We start from the raw sequence: 13051 nt of genomic DNA, 5'->3' as shown, positions 1-13051 counted from the left end.
CTCCTGCCCCAGCCTCCCAAAGTGCTACGATTTCAGCCATGAGCCACTGCGCTTGGCCAAGGGTATTTTTAAAAGGACTTTTAACATTTGAATCAGTTGCCTGAGATAATTTACAAAATACTACTTTGGTATTCACATATTTTAGCTATGAAAACAAATTCTTAATGTTAAAGAGATGTGTGTTGCTCCACTAACTTATAAATCTTTGTAAGTTAGTGCCTTGATATTTTATGTTTTTCTAACTTTATGATGTATTTTAGTATCTCATTAAGCAATCTTCCCTCATCATTTCTCTTTTACCCAGTGGCCTGGCTATATTTGGATGTTTATACTTACAGATGTAAAATTTACAGACAGAGTCTCACTATATTGCCCAGGCTAGAGTGCTGTGGCCTCAGCCTACCTCACAGCAACCTCATACTCCTGGGTTCAAGCAATCTTCCTTTCAGCCTCCCGAGTTTGCTGGAACTACAGGATCCCACTACAACGCCCAGCTAATTTTTCTAGTTTTTCAGTAGAGGCAGGGCATCACTCTTGCTCAGGCTGGTCTCAACTCCTGAACTCAAGTTTTCCCCCCATCTCAGCCTTCTGGACTGCTAGGATTACAGGTGTGAACCACCAAACCCAGCCTACAGATGAAATTTAGAATTGTTTTGCCAAGATCTAAAAATGTAAACTTCTTTACTTCAACATGGGAATTTAGTTTTTCTGATATGTTAGTAATATAATGAATAGTAACAGTCATAATAATTATATCTAATGCTTATTGAGTACTTGTCAAGTGACATTTGCCATTTATTCGTATACATTCTATAGGAATAAACTTAAATGATACAACTACTTATCTGAAAAACCAAAAGAATCAACTAAAAATCTGTTGAAAACAAAAAGTACACTTAAAATGGTGATTGTGCAAAAATGAATAGCTTTCCTGTGTAAAAACTGTAACTAGTTAGGAAATACAGAAGGCCAAGAAAAAAACCTACTCATAATACTAAACTGAAACTTGAATCTAAGACAAAAACTATAAAACCTCACAAAGTTAAAAAAAAAAAAAGACATATCATAGTCTCATTGCAAATATCACAAAGATGTTAACTTTACTTAATCCATAAATGTGATACAATTCTAATCAGAATCTTTATAGCCTTTTGGGGAGGGATATGTGTCAAAATGATTCTTACGCTTTTATGGGAGAACAGACATTCCAGAATTACCCAAGAGCATTCTAAAAGAGAGTGATTAGAAGATACTAGCCCTTGTATATATTAAATGAAATTATAAGGCTTTGGTACTTATTAGATTTTGGTACCACTAGCTTGTGAATGATAAATCAATGGATGAAAATAGAAAGCAAACTCAAATATATAAAAATATTTAATACCTGAAAAAGGCAGTATTTCCTATCAGTAGAAAGGGATGCATTATTTAATACTAGTACTGAATAATTATTGGCCATTTGGAAAAAGTAGGTTCTTTCTGCAATTGACCCTTACCTAAAGATACGTTCTATAAATATTAAATATACAAATGCACAAGAAGAAAAATAAACATACTGTAGAAAGATGGATACTTTTACAATCTTAGCTTAGAGAAAGCTTTTCTAAGCACAATATAAAACTCAGAAAACATAAAAGTAAAAAAACAAAAATTTACATAAAACCCCCAAAATTTCTGTAGAGAAAAAATATTACAAACAAACACAAAACATATTGGTGAGAAAATATATTGACAGTATGTAGGATAAACCCATCTAGGTAAAATTAAGTACATGGATCTCTATTGTATGTCTGGAATGTTCTGGAAAAAAGTTGTTGGGAAACATTGATGTTAGCTATGTCTATGTACTTATTATTAAAAGTATAAATCTTTATTACAGATCCAAAATTACTATTATTGCATGATAAATTTAACATTCGAAATCAGTAGGAAAAAGATGAATCATTTAATAAATGTAATTGGGACAAATGGCTGATCATTTGGAAAAATAAAATTACAATAGCCTAGTTCACTGGTTCTCAACCTTCCTATGCCGCGGCCCTTTAATACAGTTCCTATGGGTTGCCACCCATAGGTTGAGAATCGCTAGCCTAGTTTCACACTTTCATATATCACAGATTAACTATTTTTGATACAAAAAGGAAAACATATTATATCTATATAATCTTGGGGTGGCAAACGCCTTTCTAAAATGAGCAAAGGAAAAACCAATAAAGAACAAAGTTGATGAATTTCAGTTACATAAAGTATTTTAAACATCTCTATGTAAACTCCATCAGCACCATAAACAAGGCAAACAACAAACTTGGAGATGTATTTGCTACACATGCGATGCACAAATACGAACATGACAGAGCAAAACCCAAAGATATAATACAAGTGACCAATAAGCACATGAAATAAATGTGAAATTTCACTACTAATGAAAAACAAGTTAAAATATAAATAAGATACTACACTGCTCTTTGCTTTTATATGGAATAACAGCAAAATGAATGATGGTACCCAAAGTAAGCAAGGGTGTAAGAAAACTATTGTAGGATACAAATCGGCAAAACATCTCTAGGAAAAAAATTTAATTTATATCCATTAAAATTATGCTTAGGTTTGGACTTATCATACATTTTTCTGAACCAAAAATGGAAGCCTAAGCTCCAGAATTCTCTGGACATTCTACATTCCTCAAGTGGTCAATGTGTACAATCCTTCTTGATTCTTAAGCTCAGTGTGCACAATGCAGGGTTTTTCTGTTTAAGCCTGCCCTAGAGCGACTTTCTCAAAAAGGCAGTGAAACACGTTAGTAAAAAGAATGGATTTTTCATTGAATAGATCTAGATTTCAATCCTGGCTCTGCCTTTTACTGTGTGACTGTCTACATGTTACTTAACCTCTCAAAGTCTCTATTTCCATGTTTGTAAATGGGAGAATACATGAGTACTTGCCGTAGAGAATGACTCTGGAGATTTTTTTTGATATAATCCAAACAGGCTTGTTTGTTAACATCCCTCTTCAAGATTAAAGCAAAGAAGAAAAAAAAAGAAAATCCTTTGAGCAGAGGGCCAATATTTTCCCCCTTCAAAGAAACTAAAAGACTAAATCCATCTTGTTTTGATCAGTTTTTACCCAAAGAGTAAAAATTTTTACAAAGAGGCTCAGCACTCATAGCTCAGTGGCTAGGGTGCTGGCCACATACACTCTTGCTCTATGACCAATACCACTTTTCATCCTCCACTTCTGAATGGTCCTTCCTTTCTCCACACTAAGCTCTCCCCTGACAGCTCTGATTTACTCTCAAATGGAATTTTAAAAAGCATTTTCATCACATTTTTTGCATCCTTGCTTCTGGTCATTTTTCTCTCTCTTACATTAGTCACCTTGAACTCACAGTAGATTCACCATATCAGCTTTAAAATGGGCTAAAGTCACTTCTGTGAAAGGTAACAACACAACAGCAACACACACCACATCCCTTTACTCCCCATGCCACTACCATTTTTTTCTTTCTCTTCACAATACCTTTATGAAAGAGTTGTGTGATTCACTCTTATTCTACTGAAACAGTGCTTACTGATCTATAGGAGTACTTTTATACAAAAGAAATTAGTTCTTTGTACAAGTTTCAAGAATGTTCTCTCAGTTGGTCATTTTTCTTTTAATTTTGCTTATGATGATACTTGGTTGGTGGATTTAAAAAATTTGTACCTTCAATTTTTCTAATCTCTTTTTAGGCTACTGAATTTGTGGTATACTTAGTCTACTTCTTTGAGACTAACATAAACTTTGGTTTGGTAATATCTCACTTATAGCATTTCATATTTGAGGAGATTTTATATAATGTTAATTACAAATGACACATGTGATTTTGTCTTTTTTGATGAGGAGAAGGTTGAGAAAATGGTGAATGGGTAAGTTCTGCCCATTTGGTTCTACAGAATTCCTGTAAGTTAATTAGGCATCTAATTTTTTTCATAATTTTTATTGTGAATCTTTTTACATCTCTGAATGTAAAAAAAAAAAAAAAATTATACCTTTGTGCAAATGCTCCACTAAATAAAATAAAGACTTGAAATGGATGCCAAAAGAAGTTCAAAATGCATAAAAACTCATGGGGCTCCAGAGTAGTATTATACTTTGTACTGGATATAATTGATTAGTAATCTCCAGATCTCCAGATTAATAACCTAGAGGAAGAAAGAGACACAGGACACATTGTCAGGCCCAGTGAGAAAAATCCTTATCAAATAAGGCCCTCATGTGGCTGTTTTATGGCATGCTGTACATGCAAAAAAAAAAAAAAAATGCTTGTCCTACAGCAAAATCTTGTTAAGCAAGTACCAGTATGTCAATTGAATCCTCCTAAAGGTAGCGTTTGAAAATAATTACCTAATTAATCATTTAAGATACAGTTTTACTACATTTTCAAAGTTCACAGTACAAATGGCACAATATACTGGAGGTTAAAGAGCCCATATTAAGAATAACATCTTACTTTCCTCATTCTCACAGGACCATTCACTTCTTTCTTCCTGATAAATGCCTCTGAGTTTTGTGTGTTCTCTCTGTCCCCTCAGACATATCAAATAGGGATTTGGGGATTGTCTTGATAACTAATAGCTTTCCATTCTTTTTCCTATGCAATTTTAATTCACAGTTTAAACAACAGTAATGTCAATTTGAGTAGTATTTGTTATTGCCAGTGCAAATATTTTGCTCAGATTGCCTGCATAGGCCGTGTACCTGTTTCCCGAAGGCTACTTCTAAATTAATACTGTATGGGTAACAAGAAGACCCCAGTTAAGTGGTAGCTCCCGGGAGGTACCTCTGTGTCATAGCCCAGCAGAAAAGAAAGCTAAGGAACAAGGGTGCTGACTAGCCATAAACACATATGAAAAAGTTCCCTCCTGGGTGGCGCCTGTGGCTCAGTCGGTAAGGCGCCAGCCCCATATACCGAGGGTGGCGGGTTCAAACCCGGCCCCAGCCAAACTGCAACCAAAAAATGGCTGGGCGTTGTGGCGGGCACCTGTGGTCCCAGCTACTCGGGAGGCTGAGGCAAGAGAATCGCTTGGGCCCAGGAGTTGGAGGTTGCTGTGAGCTGTGTGAGGCCACGGCACTCTACCGAGGGCCAGAAAGTGAGACACTTTCTCTACAAAAAAAAAAAAGTTCCCTCCTTTTACTAACATGAAAGAGTTTAAAGCTTAAATTATTTTTATAATTTTAATGTGTAAATATTTATTATAGTAAAATAGTTAAGACAAATCATCCCCCCCACACACACATAGATTTTTTTGTTCTACTATGATCAGACTTGGTAGCTGAGAGGGATGAGTTTTTTTTTCCCTGATACTTTTGAATCTCCATTTAAAAAATTTAAAAACCTCAAAAATTACTATCCTAGAGCTTTTTTATACAAACCTCTGTTTAAAAAGCATTAAATATAAAGTAACAGTACTTCCTGTATTACTGTGTACAATTGGTAAGTACAGGGATATCTACACTCTAGTGTATATTCTATAAGGTTCTTCGACACAAATTTCAAAACCAGAGGTGGAAGTTAAATGGATTTTGGAGCCACTACAACTGTGAAATTTTAGTAAAAATAATGCCAAATATGACTCCAATTAAATTCAAGGGACATTTATTTAGGACATGTTCTACATATGCTATTCATGGCATTGTTAGGTCCCACCAGGATAACAGTCATTAAGGATTTCACTATTAAGTCTGCGCATATCAGCGCAAGGGGAGGTAAACAGAAGGTTTAGGCGAGTGCCAAAGGCCGTGGGCCAAAGTAGTGACCCTCTTGCGAGTAAGGCCAAGGCTTGATAGACAAGCTGTGCAAAGTGGGCGCTTCGGGACACAGACATGGAGGGCGGCGCTCTAGGCCTCTCTAAGGGTGCAGCCCGGCGGCGCCAAAGCTGAATTGCTCCTAGCCTCATTCCCCAGGTCTCCCCCCATTCCCCACCCATACCAGGGTGAAGTGCCCAGGACCCTAGAAGACTGTACATTGGCAGCACGCTCTTTCTTACACGCTCAGTTCTGGTTGTAGGCGGTGCTAGAGGCTGAAGTGGGGGCGTCGTTGAGTGGAGGGTCAAGAAATCCTGCTACCAGACGCCCCAAGAAGGATATTCTACAGGTAATTTCCGCCTGCTGGCCATCGTGTAGCTGTTTATCAGGCCTCGGGAAGGCGTTAGACAAAAGGAACCTCCCCTCCTTTCTCAGTAGTCTGGCCCAGGGTCGGGTGCGGGTGCGGGCGCGGACGCGAGCGCGGTTGCATTCCCCGCACAGCAGCTAACCGAAGCCACAACCCTGAAGTTCAGCCGTTAAAGCCTGCCTCCAGGGAAGAATTGGTAATCGGCCCCGGGCGCTCTGGGGCCGCGCATCCCACAATCCCTGCGTGGCTGCCGGCTGCAGCACGCGGGCGGCGAGAACGAGCCCGGCGTCTTGACAGCTGCCCACGCGTCGGGGCGGTGTTCCAGCGCGTAGCTTTAAAAGGTCCGCGCGGCCGGCCCCGCCTCTCGCGCGCCGCAATTGGCTCCAGCAGATGCAGCGTTGATCCGAGAGGTGCAGGGAGGGCGGAGCTGTGCGCGCGAGGCCCGGCGCCTCTCCGCAGCGGCCCCGGCTGGGGCGCCAGTGGCGGCTGAGTGTGGGTGGTTGGGCGTGCAGGGCTGGCCGGCTTGCGAGCGCGCGGGCTGTCAAGGTCCCGGGGGAAGGTGGGGAGCGCCCGACGCGGACCTGCACGCGCCACCCGGTGGTCGGCGGCGCGCGCGAGGGCAGCGGTGGTGCGTGCGTGTGTTCTCGCCCGTGTGTGTGTGAGGCGCTGGGGTGCCCAGGGCGAGCCTTCAGCCCCCGGTTAGTACCCCGCTGGCTTGCACTCACTTTTCCTCCCCGCTCCTTCCCTACACCGTTCCCGCGCCTCCGCTGTTGCGTACCGAGCGAGAGCCCAGGCAAGCAGGAGTGGGGGCGTTGTGGGGTCGCGCCAGACAAAGGGGGCGCGGGGTCAGCCCGCCATGGCCTCCCGGAGCTTGGGGGGCCTGAGCGGGGGCCGCGGCGGCGGCAGCGGCGGCAAGAAGAGCTTGAGCGCCCGCAATGCTGCGGTGGAAAGGAGGAACCTGATCACTGTGTGCAGGTACGGCGGCCCAGGGCTGAGAGCTCTGGGAGTGCACGCGAATCCCTCGGGGAGGGGGGCAGCGGGGTCTATGGGCAGTGCCCCCTGCGTCTGCCGCGTTGGGCGTGTCTGCGGGCGCTCAGCGCCCTAGAGAGGGACCCTGGGTTGGCACCGGCGAGGCCCTGGACTTCCCATCACTTCCAGTGCTGGAGGCAGCAGAGGGTAGGGCTTGGGGCGGGGCTGGGGGAGGATTTGTTTTGAGTGTGCAGTCTAATGTCAGTATAAAAGACGGCTAGGACGAAGGTCTCTTGCATTTAATGCCTACTGAACTGCCAGCCGGCTTTTGGTAAAGTAGTGTTTAGTCTGTTGCCCCCCAAATGGGAGTGCATTTTATTGTTTGGCTTGCTTACATACATCTTCACTGATTTTATTACACAGATACTAAGTGCCTACTAGCGTCCAGCCCTTGTGTGCGTACGTGCGTGTGTGCTATATCCACTTTTAAACTACAGTGCTTGTGCCGTTTATGCAGTTATAATACTAAGAGTGGGACTGTGGAGGATACCTAGTCCTCGTGTCAATTATTTAGTCTACGGTCTGACTTTCCTTAAATGTTTTCTAACTATAAATGTAGTATTCCCTTTAGAAAACATGGGAACAGTAGAGGAATAATTATTATGTGTAATAAGCCTCTTGGTCAGAGGTAACTATTTTTTAACATTCTGATTATTTTCTATAAATTTTATATCTAGGTATTAAGAAAAATAGAAATTCTAGGCATCCAGTTCTTCGAAACAGCTCTGAGACGTTTAGTTGTTTTAAAATTACTCTGTTCCATCAACCCCAGGAATCAGTAGTCAATGATAATCCTCTACCAATCAGATGATTATGAAAGCTTTTCTTCTTTTGCAGATTATATCTGTATGGATTTTTCTTGTTCTCCTTGTGTGACAATGTGTCTACCATCTAAGTAGAACACAAATATTTATATTAGGACTTATATTCAATAATTTTAAGTGATTTTTAAAAACTTGGATAATTACAAATGTTCGTCTAGCAGGAAGACCAGCCTTGTTGACAATTACGACATTTTGAGTTTTAAATGGTAAAGTAATATGAAATCTTAATTTATCATCTGAGCTGTCTAGGATACAACTTTTTGAAGCCAATAGGCTTTATTAAATTTTCTTAAATTCAAGCAAGTAATTTTAAAGTTAGGTAAATAGAACCATAAGCAAGGCCGATTTTCTTAACTGTAATTTCCAAATATTAAAGAATTTATTTTAAAATGTAATTTTTAAAAAACGAGGGTAGTTTGAACTTACACAGTGCTTCTTGAGGTAATGTACATGTATTTCACAAAAGTTCATTACACTTCACAAGGATAGTGATCTTGTGTATTTTTTGCTTGATCTTTCTCAGATTCTACACAGTGTAGCATCTGACAATAAATATTTAATAAGTAAATAAATTCAGTGGTGGGTACAGTTCCTTTTGCTTCTCTGCTTTTGTGTTGGCTGGTTTTAGCTCATGAACTGTTCATTGCTGCCCTACCAGTGACAGTTGAGAAAGAAAGGGATTTGTATTTCGACTTTGTTTAAATTACATTTTAAATTATCTTTAAGAAATTTCAGTAACATCTCACTGATTTGTATAGACAGCTATCTGGGCTAGTTGTATTTTCATTATTTTTTATTTGTATAATTATTATTTTCTACTGAAAAATGAATGTATGCTGACTTTAGTTACAGTTTACACAGATTTAGTATAATAATTAAAATAACTTCCAGTTTCTGGCTTAGATTTCAATTTATATAGTTATTTACGTGGATAATATTAAGGATGTTGTTCACATTCAGATAGCTAATGGTGCGTGTAAATTATCCATGTCTAGTAATGGGGTCCTTTTGATAGGCTTATCTAAATGATTTTTACTTTTTGGAAAAAAAGTCACTGTATGCCATATGTACTTTGTGTAGCCCCACCTGGAGTTCAGGAAAATGAACAAAGCAGCATTTATGCTACTTCTCAGGATCACCAAACCCTGGGTATCTCACTGTCTTATGACTTCACTTTTAAATTTTCACATCTCAAATCAGAGATGATTTGGGTTTTTAAGTAAGGAAGAAATTGGGTTAGTAGAAATACAATTGGGTTTTTTAATTTGCTCTGTCATTTGACTAGTGTGCCCTTTAACAAGTCATGCAACTTTCTCATTTTTCAGTTTTATATCTTCTGTAAAATAATGTTGGATTAGATCATTGGTAATCTTCAATAGCAGCCCTAAAATAATGGCCTTCAAGAAAAATATGTTCATATTTGAATTTGAGTTTTTCCGAAAATGGTGGACACACGTTTGTAATAGGTAGCTGTAGCACGTGTATTTTTCTCTGTAAACACAACCATTTGGAATAATGCCTTCCATTTTGTGATTCTCTACTGATGTTCTGGAAAAATAGAACTGTTTACAAAACAAAAACAAAACCCCACTACCTTATATTATGCTAGGGTATCTACTGATTCTTAAATGGTAATGCTTTTCCTTACCCCTTAAACAATTTAGGCATATTCTCGGTTTAGGTTTCAACCTTTATTCTGCATGTATAAGAACACAATTCTTTACGTCTAAAGCCTTCTAGAAGTACAACATTGTTATTGTTTTGAATGTTGGATTGTGCTGTTTGGTTAGGTAGGATAGTCAGGAAAGAGCTGGATTAAACTTTGGTTCATTGTGATTGTGTATGTAAATGTGGCTATTTCATCAATTTTTTTCTAGTCAACACTTACATATTGTAGACTAAAAATACTTGTATGGTACTTATTTCAGCAAATAAGTCCTGTTTTGTCATATTTTTCACAGATTGTGGTGGAGAGAAAGTAGGTTACCTGAGGACTCACTCTGAAACTTCCACACTCACCAGTGACTTTGGTACTGAGCACCAACTAGTATTTGCCCTGCATATTTCTATCGTTTAGATGTTAACGTCTGTTAGATTTTTTTAAACTTGAATTTATTAATCATATTTTTGTCCTTTTTAAGCTGCATAGTTTATAGAAAAGGTTATATAGTCCTTTGATTTAGTTCTGTTGTCAGAGAATTAAAATCTAGATTCTCTTTCTGTGGATTAACAATGTCTTATGATATGGGGGCAAGACATGATTGCAAGAGGGACTTTACCTAACAATTGCAATCAGTGTAACCTGGCTTATTGTACCCTCAATTAATCTCCAACAATAAAAAAAAAAACAATGTCTTATGAGCCAATTATTAAAATATAAATGTTCAAAATATATAGGCACAAACATTTTAAAATACAAAGTCTGGCAAACTCATCCTAGAAAAAGTGGTACATACTTCATTCTTGAATATCACTACAGTCACCTTCACCATAGGAAGCTATGCGGCAACATCAGTGCCTAGTCCACTCTTGAAAGCAATTTTGAAACTCTTTTTTCTGGAATGACCATCAAAGCTGTCATTGTATTACCCTTGATATCCATTTAAATGTCTTTCTTTCAATATTTCCTTTATCTTCGGGTAAAGAGAAAAGTCACCAGATCAGGTGATTAGGGAGGGTGTTTGATACAGTTATTTGTTTACCAGTTAAGAACTCCCTTATAGACAGTGTTGTGTGAGCTGGTGCATTGTTATTATGCAAGAGCCATGAGTTTTTGGCCAAGATTTTTAGTTAAGATTTTTCTGTTTCTCTATCAATGTATATTTGGTCTGCTATCATTCTCATAGTCATCCAACAATTTTGATATACAATTCAACAAATTTTTGCAATGTTTTTGTCAGTTCTGCTCATTACTGACTGCCGTGACCTCTCTTCATCAGCGATGCTTTCTCTCCTCTCAGAGAAACATTTAATCCATGTGTACACTGCTATTTTCTTCATGGCATTATCCCCATAAACTTGGACTAATATGTCCTTGACTTCATTTCCACTCTTACCAAGTTTAGCAAGGAATTTATGAAGGTTTGTTTGTTGCTCTAATTCAAGCTCTTGACATTTTTACAACAGCACACAAAAACAAGCAACAACAAGGAATGCCACTCAGCCCCACACCTTGACACGAACACAACTGTGAGACACTAATACACGAAGTTTATGAAACTATATTGTACAGTGCTGCCAAGACACATGCACACTGGCAAGTTTGCGAACTTAATTGTCAGACCTTGTAACATTTGTGTCAAACTTTTAAATAAATACTTTAAGAGAAACTTTCTACACAAAGTCATAATTTTGCAGTTTGTGGATAGATAGAAAGGACAACAGAGATTTAAGGAGATAATGTGATGAGTTAAGTGGAAACAAATGATTTTACCATTAAAGTACTTTATACATAGTTTTAGTGTTGTATAGGTTGAAATATTATTTCAGAACTTGAATAATATTTATTTCTTTCTTTGGTGGGGACTGGGTCTCACTTTGTCGCCCTCGGTAGAGTGCCCTGGCATCAAAGCTCACAGCATCCTCAAACTCTTGGGCACAAGGGATTCTCTTGCCTCACCTCCCGAGTAGTTGGGACTACAGGCGCCTACCACAACACCTGGCTATTTTTAGAGACATGGTTTCATTCTAGCTCAGGCTTGTCTCTAATGGGTGAGCTCAAGCAATCCACTCACTTTGGCCTCTCAGAGGGCTAGGATCACAGGAGTGAGCCCACAGCACCCAGTCCTTGAATAATATTTCAAATTACACTCCCACCCCATTTTTCCAGGGTATTCAGGGAATGAGGAGTTCATATTTTCTATGTAACTAATGTTTAATTTAAGCTTAAAATTGTTCTACCAACTGTAGTGTTTTAGTCAGCATTTATTGGGGAGTGTAATCTTCTGTGTTAACTGAAGCTTATGATTTAAGTGCTCAAGTTTAAACCATAGTAAATAAAACTTAAAACATTTTGGATGAGTTGCTTTTCAAAAAAAAATTACACATTACCCTACCTTCTTTAAAAAGACTATGCAATAGCATAATGTAATCCTTATTGATGATGTAACTCTGGGTCTACTTCTGGGAGTATGTCTTCTGTGCCGTGGCTACCCTTGGAGACTTTTGAGGTACATAGAGCACTTTGCTCAATGGCCCCAGAAGATGATGTGTTTGGAGTTCTTTGTCTGCTTTTGCATTCTGCTTTTTTTTCCGCTACAAAGTTAGTTGTTATTTCTTACAACTCTTTTTGTTCCAAGCAGTTCTTTTCTTTGCACTTCCCCTTCTTACTTGATTATAATTGACTGAACTTAAAATTGTGCATTTTAAAAAATAGTGCCCAGAGTTAAGTGAGTTAACTTTAGCAGTCTGAACTACTTAATATTTTGGTTGCTGGATAACCAGAAAAATTTGCCTATTCCTATGCTTGATCTTGGTGGGAGAAATGCAAATATGTTACTGAATATTATGATCAATATAAAATGTCTTAGTCTGTTTTGTGTTGCTATAAAGAAATACCTGAGGCTGGGTAATTTATAAAGGAAAGTTTGTTTAGGTCACAGTTCTGAAGTCCGTACAAGAAGCATGAAGCTGGCATCTGCTGGGCTTATGGTGAGGGCATTTGTGCTGCATGGAAACGTGGTGGAAAACATCGAAGGCGAGGCAGGCATATGTGCAGAGGGTCCAAACCCCAAGGGGTGTCTGGGCTTTATAACAGCCCACTTTCCAGGAAACTAATCCACTGCTTCTGCTCACTAGAGCAAGAATGAACTCACTGCCTGAGAATGGCACCAAGCCATTCATGAGGGCTCTGCCTCATTGACTTAGACACCTCCCAACACTGTCACACTGGCGATCAAATTTCAGCATGAGATTTGGTAGGAACAAACAAACTATATCCTAACTGTAGCATGATCCTTTAAATAACTTTAAATGACTTACTTTTCTTGTTACTATTTGCTTGAGTATGCCTCCTAAGACTTCATATCATAGCTGTAGTGATTATAAT

At 38.9% G+C, this 13051-nt stretch overlaps 2 protein-coding genes across 10 annotated transcripts in view; one reads left to right on the top strand and one right to left on the bottom strand.

Annotated features, from left to right (window-relative positions):
- ABCB1 (ATP binding cassette subfamily B member 1) overlaps positions 1 to 13051 on the bottom strand; it is a 206351-nt gene that overhangs the window by 143357 nt on the left and 49943 nt on the right. The gene's annotated exons all lie outside the window — the stretch shown is intronic.
- Positions 6602 to 13051, top strand: part of RUNDC3B (RUN domain containing 3B) — a 141684-nt gene continuing 135234 nt past the window's right edge. For 8 of the 9 annotated variants that reach the window (XM_053609095.1, XM_053609091.1, XM_053609101.1 and 5 more), the window contains exon 1: positions 6602 to 7126. In XM_053609095.1, the coding sequence (XP_053465070.1) occupies positions 7008 to 7126 (119 nt within the window). In that variant the 5' untranslated portion in view covers positions 6602 to 7007. The remainder of the gene's footprint in view (positions 7127 to 13051) is intronic. The other variant, XM_053609097.1, reaches the window with a different exon arrangement.

Source organism: Nycticebus coucang, chromosome 11 (assembly GCF_027406575.1).
Source record: "Nycticebus coucang isolate mNycCou1 chromosome 11, mNycCou1.pri, whole genome shotgun sequence".
NCBI lineage: Eukaryota > Metazoa > Chordata > Mammalia > Primates > Lorisidae > Nycticebus > Nycticebus coucang.
The sequence above is the reverse complement of the archived record's forward strand: the minus strand, read 5'-3'. Positions and strand labels throughout refer to the sequence as shown.